The sequence below is a fragment of the Lissotriton vulgaris genome, chromosome 7, assembly GCF_964263255.1.
Source record: "Lissotriton vulgaris chromosome 7, aLisVul1.2, whole genome shotgun sequence".
Taxonomy (NCBI): domain Eukaryota; kingdom Metazoa; phylum Chordata; class Amphibia; order Caudata; family Salamandridae; genus Lissotriton; species Lissotriton vulgaris.
Window position 1 is genome coordinate 324,291,398 of NC_141695.1, and position 21,237 is coordinate 324,312,634.

Genomic DNA, 21,237 nt, shown 5'->3' on the forward strand with positions numbered 1-21,237 from the left:
AGTCTTTTTCTCTTGAATTTGCTGACCTCCTTTTATAGGTCCAGCAGAATTGCAAGGTCAAAAAGGAGTATCAAAATAGATCCTTTTTAAAAGAAAAAAGATTTCGTGATGATTTTTCAAATACACGTTTTTACAATTCCTAGATATTTTACGAATTGCAAAATCACAAAATCGTGGCAGGTCTGTCTGAGTTGATGGTAACTTCTGTAAGTGAGGTTAACATGTGATTACATGCTGGTTGCAAGTTGGTCATCAATAATCCCAGGTGTCACCTATTACTCTTCATAAATAGTGACCTTTATCCCTTGACGTTGGTTATATACCATGCGTCTGACAGCAATCCATTTGTATAGACAGTTCAAGGCAACTGTTGTAAAGGGTTAACATGGTGAGATATTAAAATTGCAACTTAAGTTGGGTCTGCTCTGAAGTTGCATGTTGCTGCTGCTATTCCACGTAAGGCTCTCAAAACTAATATTATGTATTCTTCTCCTGGCAGACGGAGCGAGATGTTAGTGTACGACAGCGGGCGGCAGATCTCCTGTATGCCATGTGTGACCGTACTAATGCCAAGCAGATTGTGTCCGAGATGTTGAGCTACCTGGAGACGGCTGACTACTCTATTCGCGAGGAGATGGTGAGATTCTGTTTTGTCCCGCTAATGAGAGTCAGACAAGATGGTAGGACTTTGGTAGGAAATATCCCCAGTAGCTGCTGCTTGCAAACATTAATCTCCTGCATATTTTTCCTGTGGACATATAACTGATTTGAAGATGTTACCTCTGTGTATGTTGTGCGTCTTATTTACAGATATATGCAAGCAATATGATTTCTTCAGGGGTTGGTACCCGTGTATGTATGAAATAAAAATCCTAAGCATTTAAACACAAGAGGGGGGCTTTATATAAACATATAAACTTTGTGCATCACTTCAACGTGGTGCACATTTACATAGGTTACCAGTAGAACTGGGCGATTAGTTCCACTCTGCCGGCAGAATCGTGGAATTTTGCCCACTCTGCTTTCTGTATGGAATGCAGAGTTTCCGACAAAAATCTCCAATCGTCATTTGACAGAGTTTTTACTCGCGTGCGGCTCGCCAACGTTAAGTTGGCAAGCACAAGTGGGAATTTGTGTTTCCTAGCGTGATATTCAGCCACTGGAATGCCTCCCGATGGGATTTCTCAACTTGGGCCGTCACAGCAGGTTGTGACCGTTCGAGTTGAGGAAATCTACTCAAGTGGCACAGAGAAGCAGTGCCCTCTTGTGCACTGCGTTGTGCTGTTTGCACGTGGAACAAGCTCCGGCGTTAAAAAGCACGATGTGCCGAATTCCGTACGTTCGCAGAACTATCAGGAATCTAGTGAAGTTTTTATGTAGTGAAACTCTGCAAGTGCCACCCACCCCTAGATAGATCCCAGATCTCACCTGAAAGTTGTACTTGCACAAGATGTGATATGATAGGCCAGTATTACCTGTGCACAGAGGTGATGACATGCTTCTCAGAACCTTCAACATTTTTCCTGTAGCTAGTGCTGGGAGAGGGAGAGGGTTGTAGAGATATGGAAAGAGAGAACAACATACCATCATTTTCTTTCTGCTTGTACTAAGGTCCTGAAAGTGGCCATCCTTGCAGAGAAGTATGCAGTGGATTACAGTTGGTACGTGGACACCATTTTGAACCTGATTCGTATTGCTGGGGACTACGTGAGCGAAGAAGTATGGTACCGGGTAATCCAGATCGTCATCAACCGAGACGATGTACAGGGTTATGCAGCCAAAACAGTCTTCGAGGTAATGTGTTTGATTTGAATGACCAATCTAGTTTCTTCGTAATATTTCAGTGCACAGTTGAGAAGAACCCTTTGCATCATTGATTAACTATAAAGTGCAGAACTCTGTGCAAATGTTATAAACTTCGATTTTGCTATTACTGAAATCCATATATTGTTAGGTGGTTATGATCATAATTCTTTTGTGCTGGATAAACATACTACAGGCATCATATATTGTAAGACCGTCTCAGATTTCAAGAAAATTAGAACTGGATGCCAGAAAGAGCTAAGGAAGCTGCATAGGTTTGTAAGGTTAATCTGACATGCGTGCTGCGAGCGTTGCGTCGGTCTGCCGTCCTTTGGAATAGCCTTTTTGTCTGTATGTGGTGTTTCCTTATAATCTTTCCAACATTTATTATTTGGTTCTTCTACCCTCTACTTTTGCATTACCCCCTGTAAAACCCATGACCTACTGTGCTCGGGTCTTTTGTAGCTACATTCAAGATTCATATATCACATACATACATACAAACATACAAAGATTATACCGTATGTGAAAAAGGGATTTCCCGTTCAGTAACTGTAAGGTAGTTATAGAACCAAAACACCGGAAACCTTAATGCAGATTACTTGAAAATCAATATTCCCTTTACAACAGTAAGGACCCGTAATGGCACAAGTGTATTAAAAACGAGAGCTGTAAATTATAGGTGTTGCATATAGCGAATTTTCTCCACAATGCAAGGTGAAAGGGCTGCCTCAATCCTGCAGGGATTTGAACTTGTGATCTGCATGTAACACTTAAATATGAGCAGGAAACACTCACCTCACAGAGCAGTGTTGCTGGCTAACGTACAGTGGAAATAAGACACCAAGTGGGACATGGATCAGAAAATGGATTAATATTGAGTGTAGCATGCTATTGAAGAATGATAGAATACACCATTCTCTTCTTAAACAATATAAACATATTTATATAGTGATTAGAAAATTATTAACTTCTAAAATATTAACTTCTAAATTGGTTAGAGTACCTAGAGTTTACAGTGCCTCATTGGGTGGTAGAAGCATGATATACTCTACTTTCAGACTGTGGGACAAGCTACCTGCGCACCTCAGAGCCCAGCAGGATTTAATGACCTTTAGGAAACATTTCAAGACATGGTTATTTTCATCTTTCTAGGAAGATGTGGGTTTCCATATGGTGTGCTATATCTCTGTTCTGCAGAAGCTAGCCTCAAGACGTCCTTGGGCAAATGTCGCGCTGTATAAAACTGAATATAACATTTTCCCCCTGAAAATTGCTGAATGTTTACATTAGGCCCTGCATTGTTCTGTATTAGGATTTTTAAAGGATCTATGGTAAGGATCTCAAGTGAATCTTTCTTTTTGGGATTTAGGGATATAGTATGCATTGAACTTTGTTACAGTCTAACCTTTTCCCTCTCTTTGTAGTCTTGCTCAAGGATTTTGAATGTAGGCTTTTCCATTCAAGTTGAGATGACGCACCAATAGCAGAGAAAATTAAACAGAGGTCTCATGAAATAACAGGCAGAATCAGTAAAATATAGCTACCTGGGGAAAAGGGATATCCCAATACCCACTTTTGTTTTGGATTTTGCTGGGACGACGATGGGGATGCAACATTAATGCTGCAACTGTCTTTTATTCCTTTATGGTAGCTGAGCATTTTAGCCATTTTCCATCACTTGATGCTGTAACTTGGATTTCTAAAAGTACTCCGCACTCTTTATGAAGGGCTATCTCTCAGGAGTTTACTAGCACACTAGCCTATTTTGAACGGTCTTGTTTCCATGCAACTTGCATGAGTGAGATCTCCCAATAATAGTGAGCATTTTGTTCAGTAATCTCTAATGACTTAATTTTCCCTCCTTAAATAAATAGCAGGTAGCCCTTGGGCTTAGAATTCCGATTATGTCGCCACATGCAGCACTATCCTAGGAAAGCAGTAACAGTATGTATTCTACTTTGACAGCTCAGCGTTGAGTCTGCAGTCAATGTATTAAGGATAAATTAACTATTTCTGTACCAGATGGAGTGGTCGGACATCTGATGCTCAAAGTGACTGCACAGTATTGGCAAGAGACATATGTAGGGTCATACAGTGCTATTTGAACTTAATTTGCACTCTAATCCAGTGCAGTGAATATTGGTCAGAAGGTAATAGAATCCATTGCAACTACAGTCACTTTACTGGCAAAAGAGATTAAGATCTTTCTGCCTATTGGATGTGTGAATCTCTGGTGCCACCCGTGCTCTCGGGTGAGTCTGATGATTGCCTTCAGGAGGTGAGATATTGCATATACCATCTCCGAAGATATGTCATGGAAACCCCACATAGAAAAGCAGACGCTAAAGCACAGTCAAATCGTTGGGACCTTGCTTAAGGAGCATAGTACCTCTTTTTCTAAACCAGTGGCAGCCCCAATTCAGATTTATGAGGCTAAAGCTGTGGGCGCGGTGCTATATGGAGCAGAAATATGGGGATTTGAAAGGATGAATGCTCTACTGAACTCATATAACAAGTTTCTCAGGTCTCTTGTTTCCCTACCGCAGAGCACACCACTCCATCCATTAAGACTTGACTCGAATAACCATCCATTGTGGAAAAGGTCAAGTTGCAACCCCTACTATTCTGGCTGCGTATTAGGACCACCCCGGAGTTGGCCTTGTATGCTGCCGCTCTTGAAGAGGTGGTCGTTCTCAACCTTTCCAGCATGATTGGCTGGATTTGCAATGTGAAAACCTCTCTAAGAGCATTAGGTCTAGAGGCCCTCTGGGACAATAAGGACCATTTACCACCCCTTAGCAAAGATGCCCTTTAGAAGTACTTTTGGGAATGGGTAGCCTAGGGCTAGGTCACCAGATCCTCGTGTGGATGCCTAACCTTGGATTTTATTAATTTTAAAATCAATGGGTTTTATGAGCCATTCCACTCGACAGGAAACTCTATATGCAATTCCGCTTTGGATCACTTCCTCTAAACTCATATACTAGCACCTGGAGGCAGACATCGAATTCCTCGCAGCATTGCCCCAGGGGCACATGTTCTGTAGAGTCCATTGCCCACGTGCTTTTCGTTTGTCCCAGGTACTCTTGCCCAAGACATAAATGGCTGAAACCAATCTGTAAACAGCTGGGTACATGCCATCATGTTGAGGCGCTTTGCATCTTAAGATCAGATTCTAGCCTGACAATTGTTTGTGTTGTTGCCAAGTTCCTGTGCCACATGTGGACATTAAGAAGGCTTCTGTCGAAAGTGTGAAACCTTTGCAGAGATTACTAACTTTTTACCTGTGTTCACCTAAATCAGAATGGACTATTAGTTTGTGTTCCTATGGATACTTTTAGCTCTGTTTTTAGCCTACTGTGTTTTTTTTAAACTTCCAATCAGTTACCAACGTTTTAATGCTCATTGTACTCTACCTCTTGTTGTGTACCACTCCTTTTGGTTCCCAATGTGCAGGTCTAGTTTTAATATTCTCTGTATGCTGTATTTTGCGCATGCACTTTTATGGTCTCCGACCAAAATAAAGTTGAATGATGATGATATTGCATATACCTTTTGAGGTTTCACTGAAGCTGCATGCAGGTCTGACAGGGACATACATACCCAATTATGTGAAAAAGTATCTAGTGTGTTTCCAAAGCTGCAGTTACAGGAGCTCCTGGATGAGATACATGTTTTGTACAGTAGAAAGGCTGGTTCCAGCCCTAAAGAGTCCGACCAAACAGGGACAGAGGCCCCCCAATCGTAGGGACCATGAAGGGAAGCTTTCCACTTTCCCCATGTATCACAAGATCTCTTTGTAGTTTCTGATTGACTGAATGGTGCTGTGGCTCACCTTGAAATAGAGGTAATGGTTAGAGTCTGGAATAAATGACTAAATATATTGGATGTGAAGTATTCAGTGCCATTACTGAACTGCATTGAAAATGTGAACTGGAATATTTAACTGTGTGAACCTCTGAATTACATGATTCTTCTGTGGAGGAGAATTTAATTCACAGTTTGAAGTAAGTATCGGATAAGATGGGGTGAGACAGGATTCCATTGAAGATTATTCTGCTCTATTGCTTGAGAATAACATGGTCTTTGAGTACAAAGATAGACAATTCCAAAGAAGCAGCATGTCATAATGCTTAGTGTAAAGCCTCCTCCATTCCTGATTCATGTTGCAAACCAAAGTGTGTGTGTGTAGTTAGCTGTCTCTATTGTTGTGCTCAATTTTGGTACTGAGCAGCTTTCCCCAGTTATGAATATCATAACCAGGTTGTTACTAGCTGAAATGAATCATTGATGAACCAAAGGCTTTGTGAAAGCTGAATATGACCCCAAAGTAGGAGAGGAGGCCTGAGATTCAGAACAGAAACTGTCAGTGGTTTAAAATGTCTTTTGTTCCCTGTCCCCTGAGCAGACACTGTAGGTCCCAGCATGCCATGAGAACATGGTGAAAGTCTGTGGCAAAACTTAGGTGAATTATGCAACCTTATAGCTAGACGCACCAGATCCAGTAAGTTAAAATGTTGTCTCTTTTCTCCCTGTGTTGTGAACAGGCTCTGCAGGCCCCAGCATGCCATGAGAACATGGTGAAAGTTGGTGGTTACATTCTGGGTGAATTTGGCAACCTTATAGCTGGTGACCCCAGATCCAGGTACGTTCAGAAATTCTTTTTTACATCCCCTTTGCCAGCATGGTTGCAGGCATGAATAGGCATGATGAGGGAACCATAATCAGAAAACCAGTAGCTTTACAGATTTTTCTAATAGCGGCTCTGACTAATTCAGAAGTAAACTTCTACACACCACTGCACTCAGTTTTGACCTTCAGCACTCCATGCATAGCACACTCTTACATCACTGGGAAGTGAGTGTAGTGCTGCCGGTGTCCTTCCATCCTTCCATCCGGACCAGCGCTCCCTAACTGCTATTAAATTGAAAACCACATACGGCTCTGCCTGTACAGCCCTCTCTTAATCAGCAACCCCCTTTTAATTCTGCAACATAGTTTTAAGTGATCACATTGGCTAAAGGTGATCACTTCTGCATCATTGCCTGAATTTGATATCTTGAAGTTAATCTCTAATTTGTGTTTTTGTTGGATCCTTCTTCTGTCAGCCCCCTGGTGCAGTTTAACCTACTGCACTCCAAGTTTCACCTGTGCAGTGTGTCCACACGTGCCCTTCTCCTCTCCACCTACATCAAGTTCATCAACCTTTTCCCCGAGACAAAGCCCACTATTCAGGAGGTGTTGAGGTCTGACAGCCAAATACGCAATGCTGATGTGGAGCTGCAGCAGCGGGCCGTTGAGTACCTGAAGCTTAGCTCTATCGCCAGTACTGATGTCCTGGTGAGTACAATAGCGTCACATACTCTGTAGGGCCACCCATTATTACTTGTAACAGCCTAACAGGGTACTGTCTCCAATACAGTTTGTCTTCTTTGCTATCATGCTCTTTGCTCTACCTTCTCACTGCTATTTTTGCACTCTACCTCATATTTTTTGTTGTTGTTCTCGGTTACTGCCTTGCATTCTCTCCGCACTGCTGCTTTCACTCTCATAAACTTTCTTCTTTAGTTTCTCTCTCTCTCTTTTACCCTGCTGATTTTCTTTCTCCCCACTTCTGATTTCGATTGTGTTGGTGTTTTTTCTTTACACTGGTTGGTTTCTCTTTGAACATCTTTCTCCTGTCACTGCAGTTTTTCCTGGTTGCTTATATCTCCCTGCTGCCCTTTCTCCTGCTGATACTTCTTCACCTAAAAACTCATTTATTTTCACGGCTTTGCATTTCTGGTGTTTTCTTTTAAATGTTGCTCTTGCCTCAGTTTTCTTGCTTCATGTTGCTTGCTCTTTTTTATCCCTTTAACAGGCCACTGTTCTGGAGGAGATGCCCCCCTTTCCTGAACGAGAATCCTCCATCCTGAATAAGCTGAAAAAGAAGAAGGGCCCTAATGCAGTGAGCGACCTGGAGGAGGGTAAAAAGGATCAGAACTCAGAGGTCAACGGAGGAGTAGAGCCTACTCCTAGCACAGCGGTACGTGACTGTCCCATTTATCCAAAAGGGTGGTGAAAAGCTGGGATATTCCATAGCCCTTTGAGTGTCTATGGGAAGATGATGTGTGTCCTTTGCATACCTTCTGATATCCCTGGCAGATGTGCTTTTAGCTTGGTTGGCATCTCATTAGTGGTTTTTTTAAATCTGTTTCCCATTTCTAGTCAACTCCGTCCCCATCCGCAGATCTTCTTGGTCTACGGGCTGCCCCTCAGTTGGGATCTGTGGCTCCTAGTGCAGGGAGCCTCCTTGTTGATGTCTTTTCGGACACATCGTCTGCTACTGCAGGATTGACATCAGGTGCAGAAGATAACTTCCTCAGGTAGGCGCAGATTTTCACTTTTCTACACATTTTTGACCTGTTGCACCTTCAAGATGTTTGGATCAGATCATCAACCTGAGGGCCTGGTACGGCTCCAAATGTTTGTATGGCAGGAAGGGTATAAGCTAGTTGGAGGAATATTGAATAATATGAGCATATTCTAATGCCTTTACAAGGGCATTGGTCGGGATCGCCTGCTAGTTTCATAGGATGATGTTTTTGGCTGATAAACCAGGACATTAACCAGGAGATGTGGAGCAAGTGTGCTGCTGTATTTATGGGATCATGTATTCTGGTAATGACATTTGAGGCTTCAGGCAGCAAATCTGCTGCTGTATCCAAGAGATACTGTGTTCTTCAGCAGCAAAGCTTCCCAGATTCTTGACAATTAGAATAAATTGAAGCCCCTAAGACGGACCTGGCAATCAGTCCTAAATATTCCATCCTGAGTTTGCTTTCCAGCACAAGCCTCAATCTTGAAAGTGAAGGTTCTTACCCTGCCTCACAGGAAAGCGTTATGGTATTTTATTTCCTTTACTTCTTGGTCCACAAGTAAGGCCAGAGGTCTGGGACCCATCCTGAACCTTCCCTTCTTGAATCTGTGGGCTTAGCAGGTAGGTCATTTTAGCCATCATTGTGGGCAGGAGGGTAATTTGCTGGTATCTCTGGACCTCCAGGACTCCTTTTTTAGGGCTCGGCCTACGTCAACCCTGCGTCAGCAGGGGAGGCGGAGCTCCGAGCTCTTATGTTATAAAAAAAAAGTTTCTTTAGGGGTCCGGGCTGCCACATTCCTTAGTGCGCGCGCGTTTTTTTGGCATCTGCATAGTGATTCGTCTTCGCTGTGCTGTGTTTTTATTATCCTTGACGCGATAGGCTTAATGTAATTTGTCGGTCGCCATGTTGGCATTTTCTGTGTGGTTACAAGCACGGGCGTCCATAAATATCAATTAGGAGCTGTCAGGGAGGTGCTGTAATGGAATCCAGATGCTGTGGGCGCATTCACCATTCTGCAGTGCGTTTTGGTGGGCGCGCGCCATGCATTATTTTGTTGCTCCTTTCATCTCAGGTTTACTCGGCTAATTTCAATGTTTGAATAGCTGAAATGCTTTTACCGAAATTTAAAATGTTTGTTTGGAATAAAAGGTTTACAGTTTTCAGCCAGCTTGCACCTCCTTGTTTGAACACGGAATGTAAAGCGAGTTTGTTTTAGAGCACTGATAGCCCTGTGAGGTGATACTTCAGGGTCGACTTGGTGGGTGCTTCGGGCTGGCTTGCCAGTTTGTTTATTTAAGCGGCTGACATGGTAAGTGGAATAACGAGGGAAGAACACGGTACCAGCTGTATATTTGACTGTCACTCTTAGCTGCGATAAAAATAAGTGGGAAAGTGCAATTTCGGATGATATTGAACATTCACTCATTCCAACAATTATGCATTTAAAAAGATTTTAACTTTCAGGCTTATTGTGAACATTTGAGGGTTACGGGTGGCGAGTTCAGTAAGAGGTAAAGAGTGCGCTTTTCATGCCCTACTTCGGGTTCACAGTGTGAGTTTGGGCGGCTGCGACACCAGCTAAATATAAATCTGGCGCAGTCCTACTGGGCACCATGCTGTATGTCAGTCTATGAGGGAAGACGCTGTTGTGCTCTGTGCTGTGGTGAAGGATAGGGACATTGTGAACAACGATGGTTGGGAGCACGAGATGGCCTTCGGGGTGACGACGTTATGTGCAGAGCGCAGAGTGGTAGTGCAGAGTGCAGAGTGATAGTGCAGAGTGGTAGTGCAGAGTGCAGAGTGGTAGTGCAGAGTGGTAGTGCAGAGTGGTAGTGCAGAGTGGTAGTGCAGAGTGGTAGTGCAGAGTGGTAGTGCAGAGTGCAGAGTGGTAGTGCAGAGTGGTAGTGCAGAGTGCAGAGTGGTAGTGCAGAGTGCAGAGTGAGAGTGCAGAGTGGTAGTGCAGAGTGGTAGTGCAGAGTGGTAGTGCAGAGTGGTAGTGCAGAGTGCAGAGTGGTAGTGCAGAGTGGTAGTGCAGAGTGGTAGTGCAGTTTGAGAGTGCAGAGTGGTAGTGCAGAGTGCAGAGTGGTAGTGCAGAGTGGTAGTGTTCGAGGCATGTGGGCTGCTGAATTCATATCTGTGCATAGTCCGCCACCTAGTGTTGGGTCCGGATGATTGCACATTGTTGTCCTGGAAGAGTCTTCGAAGTATCACGAGATAGGTGGCTCCTCCCCTGGAGTACAGTGCGCATGGGCATCGCCTCCATCCCCAGATTGTTTTTTTCCGCCATCGGGTTCGGATGTGTTTTCGGTTCCTTCTATCGGAACCGATAGTTGTTCGACTTTTACTCGAGGCCAAAAGGTCTTTAGGCTGGGCGTCGGTATAGTTGCGTTCGGGTTTCTTACTGACTCTCAGCTCCGATCTCCTACAACCCTTCCACGTGCTTTCGACGCGGACGGGCCTACACTACACCCTTTGCTATGGAGCGGACTCCATTCAAAAAGTGTCCGCTGTGTCACTCTAAATACTCGCACCTCGACGTGCACCCCGTGTGCAATACATGCTTGTCACCGGATCACCGTGAAGACACCTGCATGGCGTGTTCCAAATTTAGGAGTAAGAAGACTCTGAAGATTCGCCGGGCTAATCGGCTCCAGGCTCAATTGTCGGCTTCGGCGCCCCCGCCTGATGACATCTTTCAGGAATCTGTCGAGGAAGCGGACGACGTACAAGGATCGGACTCTGGCCCCGCGTCTGAGGAAGAGACCTATGACGCGGATGAGGAGGCCTACGACGAAGTCTCCGGTGAGGTAGGGGACGACGAACTGATTTGTGCCACGATGGGTGATAGCTCGGAGGAAGAGCATCCCCAACCAGACTCCGGGGTTACTCCCCGTCATACGGCCCAGGTCGAGGGATCGCCTTCGGGCCTTACCCAAGATCTAACTTTAAGTCCTACGTCCCCGCCCCCGGGCCCGGTCACGGACATTTCTGCCACGAAACAGAAAGTGAAGCCAACTGGTCTCGCCCCTTCGGATGCGAAACCGAAACCGAAAGTGGCGCTAGTGAAGAAGGTTCTGGAGGCGTCAACTTCCACGAAACCCAAAATGGCCGACTTGAAGAGCCACGCCAAGATGGCCGACCACAAGAGCCGCGCCAAAATGGCCGACCCGAAGCCTTTGGGGTCGGCGCCGAAGGTGAAGGCACCCGACGCGGCTGCGTCGGCACCGAAAAAGGTCGCGGACCCGAAGACGGCTTCGAAGAAGCGTCACGCCGACGGTGCGCCAGGCCATGGGGCGTCGGCACCGAAGAAGAGGCCTACCGACGACCGGGCTCTCGGAGACGAAGAGTCGCTCGAGACGGTTCAGCCCTCGGCATCCCTTACAAAGAAGGTGGGAGAATCCTTAAGGCGGATCCAACAGTCTACTGTGGTTCCCAGCCAGGACACTGTAGTGCCTAAGCCCACGCCGAAGCCTGCCAAGGAACAAACGCCCATTCGTTTTACCCTTCCTCCCAAGTCGGCGCCCAAGGCTTTCGCGCCTAAGCAGAGCGGACACTCTCAAGAAGTGTTGACGCCGAAGGCTGCATTGGTGGTATCGAAGCTTCGGCTCCAACCGCTGGCGGTGGAGGAACGTCGTGAGGTGATCATCGACGCCAACACCGGGAAATTATCGCTCCTCAAGCGAAAGATTACATCGGAGCCGGCCTTGGAACCTTTTAGGATTCCACTCAAGAACAAGAGAGACTCTTCGGCTCTGATGGAACCTCTGTCTCCACAGGCCCCGGAACACTCGCCGGCACACTCCCCCGTGCCCGAGGTGGACGAGGAAGAGGATGAGTACAACTATCCTGCGTATTCGGATCCGGAAGAGGAGCATGTGCCCTGGACAGCAGGAGGCGACGCAGACGACCCGCAGTCGGGCCAGGACACTCAACTTTTCGCCGCGAAGACGTCCCCGACGGAGGACTCGGCGGCATTCAATGCATTAATAGAGAGAGCTGCAGCGAACCATGACGTCGAACTGCACTCCGACCCCGTGGATGCCGATTTCTTGGTCGACACCTTCTCGGTAGCCGAAAAACAAGTCAAGACACTGCCGATGCTTAAAGGGGTGCTGAAGCATGCACAGGAGGTGTTCAAGGAACCCACCCGGGCGCGGGTGGTCAACCCTCGCATCGACAGGAAGTATAAGGCGGCGCCCACGGACCCCACGTACATTAAGGGACATTTGCCATTGGACTCCCTGGTGGTGTCCAACGCTCGAAAAAGGGCGAATTCGCAGGCTACTGGTGATGCTCCTCCCCCAGATAAGGAATCCAAAATATTTGAGGCATCAGGCAAACGCATTGCTGCGCAGGCAGCAAACATATGGAGGATCTCTAACACCCAAGCCCTGCTTGCACGTTATGATAGGGCCCATTACGACACATTAGAGGCCATCCTGCAACACTTGCCTGACCAATACAAGGAGGCGGGGGAGATGCTCATTCAGGAGGGTAAACTTATAACAAATGCATCCATCAAATGTGCCCTTGACGTGGCAGACACTGCCTCCAGGGCTATCAATACTAGCGTTTTACTTAGACGCCATGCCTGGCTTCGAATTTCTGGGTTCAAACCCGACATACAAACCACTATATTGGGTCAAACAGTGAATCCTGACCATCTGTTCGGCCCTGAGGTGGATGCCTCCCTAGAAAAGATGAAGAAAGATACCGAAACTGCCAAGTCTATGGGGGCTTTGCAAAGCCAGCAGTTTCGGGGGAGTTCTTTTCGCCGCTCCAATTCAAGAGGCACCTCAAGGGGCCAGGCATCCCAGTCAACGCAATACTACAAGGGTAACACCCAGTCCTCGTATAACAACAACAAGGGCAGGGGTGGCTACAGAGGCAATAATATCAAAGGCAGGGGACGTGGAAACAATGCCTCCAGGTCCACCGCCTCCAACAAGCAGTGACGTCTTGTCACTCCCCCCCGATCACACGACACCTGTCGGGGGGAGACTCCAGCAGTTCCTGCCGGCGTGGAGGTCCATCACCACGGACAGGTGGGTGAGGTCTATTATCCAGTGCGGGTACTGTCTAGAACTTACGTCCATTCCACCGGACATACCGCCAAGAGGCCGTGCTATGTCCGACGAGCATTTGACCTTGTTGCAGCAAGAAGTACTGGTCATGCTGCAAAAAGGGGCAATAGAGCTCGTTCCATTGCAAGAACGGGGAACAGGAGTTTACTCCCTGTATTTTCTAATCCCCAAAAAGGACGGATCACTCAGGCCGATCCTGGACCTCAGGCCCCTGAACTGGTACATCAACTCGGAGCACTTCCATATGCTCACATTGCAGCAGGTGCTTCCCCTGCTTCAGCAAGGGGACTTCCTAGCAACGCTGGATCTGAAGGATGCCTATTTCCATATTCCCCTGCATCCTTCACACAGAAAGTATCTCAGATTCAAGATCTTAGACCAGCATTACCAGTTCAGAGTCCTGCCGTTCGGGGTCACCACGGCACCGAGAGTATTTACAAAGTGCCTAGCGACTGTGGCGGCGCATCTCCGTCGCCAGCACATCCATGTCTTTCCGTATCTAGACGACTGGCTTATTCAGGCAAAGACGGAGCAGCAGTGCGTGGACCACGTGTCACGCACCATTCATCTCCTGCACGATCTGGGATTCTCTCTGAACTACCCAAAGTCCCATCTCCAGCCCGCCCACGTGCGACAGTACCTGGGCGCGACGATCGATACTCTGGCAGCCACTGCGCAGCCGAATTCAGTGAGAATCGCCAGTATCCAGGCGCTGATCCAACGGTTCAGACCCCAGCACTCGCTTCCGGCGAAGGTGTTCATGCAGTTGATAGGCATGATGGCCTCCTGCATCTCCATTGTCCCGCACGCGAGACTACATATGCGTCCGCTTCAGGAGTGCCTAGCACGTCAGTGGACTCAGGCTCATGGGCAACTAACAGACCTAGTGTTGGTGAGCGGTCGGGCATACAACTCTCTGCATTGGTGGAATCCACAAAACCTTTGCAAGGGCCGACCATTCCAAGAGCCTGTCCCACAGATCATCCTGACAACGGACGCCTCTCTCCAGGGATGGGGAGCGCATGTACTCCACTACACTGTGCAGGGACTATGGACACTTCAGCAAAGGAAGATGCACATCAATGTGTTGGAACTGATGGCAATCTTCATGGCCTTAAAGGCGTTCAAAGTACATCTGTGCAACAAGGTCGTGTTGATCCGGACGGACAACATGACGGCCATGTACTACATCCAGAAGCAGGGAGGCACACACTCTCCACAGCTGTCTCATCTGGCTCAGAGCATGTGGAAGTGGGCCATTCAGAGGAACATCTTTCTCATGGCAGAACATCTCCCAGGCAAGGACAATCAAATGGCGGATCTGCTCAGCAGACACAGCCATCAGATGCACGAGTGGGAGTTACATCCATCAGTACTCCAACCGTACTTCCAAAGGTGGGGTCATCCAGAGATAGACCTGTTCGCCACAAAGGAGAACGCAAAATGCTAAAGCTTCGCCGCCAGATTCCCACACCCCCAATCACAGGGCAATGCGATGTGGATGAACTGGTCAGGCAGATTTGCGTACGCTTTTCCCCCAGCACCTCTGATACCGCTGGTGGCACGCAAGCTCAGGCAACACTCGATGACGCTCATCCTGGTTGCTCCAACGTGGGCTCGCCAACCGTGGTACACCACGTTTCTGGAACTCTCCGTGGTACCGCATCAAAGGCTTCATCTCACTCCCAGCCTTCTGACGCAGAGCCATGGCGACATTCAGCACCCAGATCCGCAACAGCTCAACCTGGCGATCTGGCTCCTGAAGTCCTAGAGTTTGGCTACCTTAATCTTCCTCCCGATTGCATGGACATTATTCGGGAGGCAAGAAAGCCCACTACTAGAGCTTGTTATGCGGCTAAATGGAAGAGGTTTGTCGTCTACTGCGTGGAGCACAGCATTGACCCGCTAGACGCTTCCATTCAAAACATCATATGCTACCTCTTTCACCTGTATCGTTGTAATCTAGCTTACTCTTCCATCCGCATTCACCTGTCGGCTATGGCAGCATACCTCCAGAATAGGCAGCACCTGTCACTCTTCAAGGTCCCTGCTATCAAGGCTTTTCTGGAAGGACTCAAAAGAGTCATTCCACCAAGGACTCCACCAGCTCCGGAATGGAACCTCAATGTGGTTCTTACAAGGCTGATGGGTCCTCCCTTTGAGCCACTACACTCTTGCGAGCTGCAATTTTTGACCTGGAAGGTTGCGTTCCTAGTAGCAATCACATCGCTACGGAGGGTCAGCGAACTGCAGGCGCTCACCATCCAAGAACCTTTCTTCCAGGTACATGCTAACAGGGTGGTGCTCCGCACTAACCCTAAGTTCTTACCAAAAGTGGTCTCACACTTTCACATAAACCAAACCATTGAATTGCCGGTGTTTTTCCAAAACCCAGAGACGCTGGCGGAGCGGATGCTCCACACCCTTGATGTAAAAAGGGCTTTGATGTATTATGTGGACAGGACAAAAGATTTCCGCAAAACCCAACAACTTTTTGTTGCTTTTGCCACACAACACAAGGGAAATGCAATCTCCAAAGCAGGAATAGCTAGATGGATAGTAAAGTGCATTCAGATCTGCTACGCTAAAGCAAAGCGCACTCTCACTATACCACCGAGGGCCCACTCCACCAGGAAGTTGGGGGCCTCTATGGCTTTCTTAGGTAACATTCCCTTAGAAGACATCTGTAGAGCAGCCACATGGTCTACCACTCATACTTTCACTAAGCACTACTGTGTAGACGTCCATTCAAAACAACAGGCAGCTGTTGGTCAGGCTGTTCTAAAAACACTTTTTCAGACTGCTGCAGCTGGCACGGGCGGCCGCCGCTAATGGAGGGACTGCTATGTATTCTATGCACAGATATGAATTCAGCAGCCCACATGCCTCGAACTGCAAATGCTACTTACCAGTATGCATCTGTTCTTGGCATGTAGGGCTGCTGACATTCATATCGCCCACCCTCCTCCCCGGCGCCTGTAGCAGCTGCAGTATGTATTCATATACACATATATGCTCATAGCATGGTCATCACTCACTTCTCACTCCATCTCTGCCAATGGCTAAAAACAATCTGGGGATGGAGGCGATGCCCATGCGCACTGTAGTCCAGGGGAGGAGCCACCTATCTCGTGATACTTCGAAGACTCTTCCAGGACAACAATGTGCAATCATCCGGACCCAACACTAGGTGGCGGACTATGCACAGATATGAATGTCAGCAGCCCTACATGCCAAGAACAGATGCATACTGGTAAGTAGCATTTGCAGCAGAGTGCAGAGTGGTAGTGCAGAGTGCAGAGTGGTAGTGCAGAGTGGTAGTGCAGAATGCAGATTGAGTGTGCAGAGTGGTAGTGCAGTGTGCAGAGTGCAGATTGAGTGTGCAGAGTGGTAGTGCAGTGTGCAGAGTAGCAGTGCAGAGTGCAGATTGAGTGTGCAGAGTGGTAGTGCAGAATGGTAGTGCAGAGTGGTAGTGCAGAGTGGTAGTGCAGAGTGCAGAGTGGTAGTGCAGAGTGGTAGTGCAGAGTGCAGATTGGTAGTGCAGAGTGCAGATTGGTAGTGCAGAGTGCAGAGTGGTAGTGCAGAGTGCAGAGTGGTAGTGCAGAGTGCTAGTGCAGAGTGGTAGTGCAGAGTGCAGAGTGCAGATTGAGAGTGCGAGTGGTAGTGCAGAGTGGTAGTGCAGAGTGCAGATCGAGAGTGCGAGTGGTAGTGCAGAGTGCAGATTGGTAGTGCAGAGTGGTAGTGCAGAGTGCAGATTGAGAGTGCAGAGTGGTAGTGCAGAGTGCAGATTGGTATTTTACTCTGCCACCCTTGAATGTGTTCCCCCTTTTACCGAATCGTTATTTACCGATTCTGTAATTCCCATTCATTCTTATGGGCCTGGAGGCCCATAGGGATGAATGGGAAATACCGAATCGGTAAATACCGATTTGGTATTTACCGAATCTTACCGATTCGGTAAAAAATACCGAATGAATACCTACATCCCATTTACCGATTCTAAAATACCGAATCGATAAAATTCTGTATTTTAGAATCGGTAAATCTGGATTACCTACATCTGGCCCTTAATTCCTAAACAAGTGATAGTAGTGGTGTTCCATTTAAAATCAATACCTTCAAACATGCTTTTTAAAAAAAATGTATTTAAGGGAAGTACTTCAGATTTGGAAAAATTTAATTTATAACCATACAGGGTCGCATAAGAAGAAAGAAGCTCGGTAAAAGCGGGCATAGAAGAGGAAGGATCAGAAACATATAACATAATATCTGCGTATGCATTAAATTTTATTTCAATAGATTTATGCCTAAAGCCCGGAAAGTTGGGGAATGCCGTAGAGAATGGAGAAAGGGCTCAAGAGAGAGTATAAAAAGTAATGGGGAAAGAGGACATCCTTGACGGGTGCCCCTTTTTAGAGGAAAATTAAGATTGGGAACTATTAACAAAAACTGAGGTGGAAGGTGAGGAGTATAATAGGTTTATAAGGGACAAAATAGAAGGACCAAAACCATTCCATTTAAGAGATAGCATCATAAAAAGCCAATGAACGCGGTCAAAAGCCTTTTCGGTATCCAATGCTATGGCCGCTGTAGGAGAAGAGCCCTTAGAGGCAAGATGAGTTATCAGTAATATTCCTTCCCTTTACAAACCCTGTTTGTTCAGAACCAATTAAATCGGAAGGACCTGGTTAATACAGAGGGCTAATACCTTAGCAAATAGTTTGCAATCAAGATTAATCAAAGATATACGACGATAATTGGAACATCTAGAGGGATCTTTATCTTTTTTAGGAATAAGACAAATCATAGCCTCAAGAAGGAGCAATCGGGAAGAGGAGAAGATCGGGGTAACGAGTTAAAAAAATAATCCAAATAAAGCTTCTGAAGGAGAAGGGGTATAAAGGGTCTTGAAGAAGTCTGTGAAGCACTGTATTTATTTCTTTATCCTTAAGACGAGGAATATCGTGATCATCAATAATCTTTACTATTCTGGGTTTTTGCGATTTAATCTTTAAATAGTTTGCCAGTAATTTACCAGCACGATTACGACCACCATAACATTTAGAGTTCATTTTTAACAAAGTCCCTGAGGCTTCTTCTGTAGATTTCTTATTAAAATCTAGCTTTGCTTGGATTAGAGTCTTAACGATGCCTGCAGAGTTAGAAGAAAAATATGCATGTGCCAATTTTTTTATGGAAGAAAGCAAAGCAACGGATTCCTTGCGATATTGTTCACTAGCTACATAATCTATAAGGAAGCCTCTAGCTGTTGCTTTGAAAGAATCCCAGACAGTATGAAAGGGCATGTCTGGGCTGATGTGAAGAGTAAAGAATTCAGAAATAAAATCTTTGAACTGCTCAAGAAAAGAAGGATCTTCAAAGAGATAATTATTGAAACACCAGCGACGAGATTTAGAGGATTGAAACAGGGGGGTGATCAGAAATAAGAATTGAGCCAATCTTTGTATGTAATAAATTGGGAAGAAGATTTGGGCTTAAAAATATATAATCAGCTCTGGATGTAGAATTATGAGTGGGGGAGTAAAAAGTGTATTCTAAACTGTCATGATTAAATATATATATATACACAAGGTGCATCAATTAAGCCCCTTGTATTAATGGTCCTAACAAATGTTTCTTGCATTTTACTTGGAATATATCTAAAGGAAGATTTCCTATCTGAAAAAGGGTCCATAATCTGGTTACTGTCACCTCCCACTATGAGATTAGAACTACAACATGCATGAAGGGTATGTGACATGGAGTGCCAAAATTGTGAATCAATGCCTGTGGGCCACAAATGTTAAGCAAGGAAACCTGCGAACCATTAATAGTAGTGTGGAGAATAAGCCAACGACCATCATCATCTATCTCTTCTTTATCTATTGTGAGGGATAAGGATTTATGAAATAATATGACTACTCCAGGTTTCCTATCTTTTGAAGGGGAACTGTAAACATGCCCCACCCATTGTTTTTTAAGGGAATTAGCATCATTCTCATTAAGATGCGTTTCTTGTAAGATGCTATTTTACACTGGAGCTTAGAGAGGTGAGTAAGAACACGTTGCTTTTTAACTGGATTTCGCAATCCCTTTACATTCCATGAGATAATTCGAACATTTTCAGTCATTACAAGACAAAGAAAAGCAACAATAATGACACAATCATCATACAATTCAACCCGAATATAGAATCATTATAAAGGTGTCCAAAAATACTAGAATTAATGCAGGTAAAAAGAAAAAGATACAAAATAGCAATTTTTTAAAAAGAAAATAGAGAATAATAAACAGTCAAGATACAATCAGATAATCAAAAGTAGAAAACAAAAACAAAGAAAAATAAGGAGAACCAGAGGAGAGACATGAGAGAGTAAAAGAGAGAAGAAAAAGAAAAGCAGAGAAAAAGAAAGAGGAAAGAAAAGAAAGATAGGGGGAATAGAAGATAGAGAGAGAACTGTTGACCAGAAGCCGAGAGACTTCAGTCAGGAAGAACAGAATAAATAACCAGAATAAGGTAAATGGCATCGGGAGCGGGGAGCTGCGGGACAGGACAGATGGCAAAATCACGCCGGAGTCCGAGATCAGAGAAGTCTACTTCATAACAGAAAAGAGGAAATAGGTATTAACAACTCAGGGGAAACCAACTACATGTGTGTAAATAAAACACGCAAACAATCGCGGTCAAAAATAGCATGCAAAGGTTTTACCACTTACCAGACTAATAAGAAACAATGAGACCTTGGGGACGGGATGAAGGGGCAGGAAGGAGGAAGACATCTAGGGAATGGGTTGGCACAAGATGAGAGACAACTACAAGGAGAAACAAAGAACAATCAAAATATGGAATGATCATAGAAAAAAGGTGAACAGACTAATAGTAAAAAACAACAATCAAACGAACATGAGCGACAACATCACGAAAGATGATTAACCTAAAAAAAAATAAAACTAGTATAGGAACGTCACACTGAACAGCAGATGACAGAACAGGCACAACAGTGATTGATTGGCAATTTATAATGCGCAGAACAATGACCCGCAGGTATCAAGGCGCCTAACAAAATGATCAGAAAAGGGGCAAGGAAAAGAAACAGGAAACCTTACATGTATGCTTGCCGAAAAAGAAGGGTTTTTAGCGCAGAGCGGAAGTGCTGTAAAGACGGGAGAGATCTCAGATCCAGGGGAAGGTCATTCCACCACTTAGGAGCAGTGAGATTCAAGACCCTCCACAATCCATCTCTTCCCCTTTATGGCGTGAGATAAAATGTCTCAAGTCCTCAGGACGGTCAAAGGAGTATGACCTCTCTTTATAAGTAACCCTGAAGAAGCAGGGGTGAACCAAACCATATCTGGCATTCATGGATCGAAGAGCCGGGTGAAGTGAAAGGAATGCCTTGCGACGAGCTGCAGTGGCACGGGCTACATCTTGAGAGAAAGACTTTTTGACCAGACCACAACATCTGTTTTCTTGACTTTGCCGCTGTAAGGACCGTTAACAACTCTGTGTATTCCAGGAATAAAACAATGATTCCTCTAGGACGACCGGCTAGTGATGAAGAAGATAGACCCCCAGTTTTAGGGTCAATATGATGTGCACGTTGTAAATTGAGAGATGTACCATCCTTGAGACAACAATCTTGGGAATTATTGTTTTCAAAAAGACCAGAATATCAGACGCCTCCTCTCCTTCCGGAATTCCATAAATTCGGAGATTGTTGCGTCTGTTGCGATTTCCCAAATCCACTGTTTGCGTCTAGAGGAGCTCTATTTCCTTAGACATAGCCATAACTTGAGGTATCACATCCTGAGTATCACTGACACGTTGTTCCACAGCAGACACTCTAGAATCCAGGGTAGACCACTTCTCGTCTAATCTCTGAAGAGTGGCGTTCGTGTCCAAAACAAAGGGTTTGAGAATCCTTATCTCCTCCATGAGATCCTCCATCGATATAGGTAATAGTGACTTGGTAGGTGAATTAGACTCC

The 21,237-nt window shown here is 45.7% G+C and overlaps 1 protein-coding gene across 4 annotated transcripts in view; it reads left to right on the forward strand.

Moving 5' to 3' along the window:
• Nucleotides 1-21,237, forward strand: part of LOC147701483 (AP-2 complex subunit alpha-1) — a 323,652-nt gene that overhangs the window by 172,926 nt on the left and 129,489 nt on the right. For all 4 annotated transcript variants that reach the window (XR_015297469.1, XM_086930156.1, XM_086930157.1 and 1 more), the window contains exons 10-15: nucleotides 500-637; nucleotides 1,612-1,794; nucleotides 6,354-6,451; nucleotides 6,915-7,146; nucleotides 7,667-7,831; nucleotides 8,014-8,171. Coding sequence is in view for 3 of the 4 variants with exons in the window: in XM_086930156.1 (XP_086786282.1) it covers nucleotides 500-637; nucleotides 1,612-1,794; nucleotides 6,354-6,451; nucleotides 6,915-7,146; nucleotides 7,667-7,831; nucleotides 8,014-8,171 (974 nt within the window). In the remaining variant the exon portion in view is untranslated. The remainder of the gene's footprint in view (nucleotides 1-499; nucleotides 638-1,611; nucleotides 1,795-6,353; nucleotides 6,452-6,914; nucleotides 7,147-7,666; nucleotides 7,832-8,013; nucleotides 8,172-21,237) is intronic.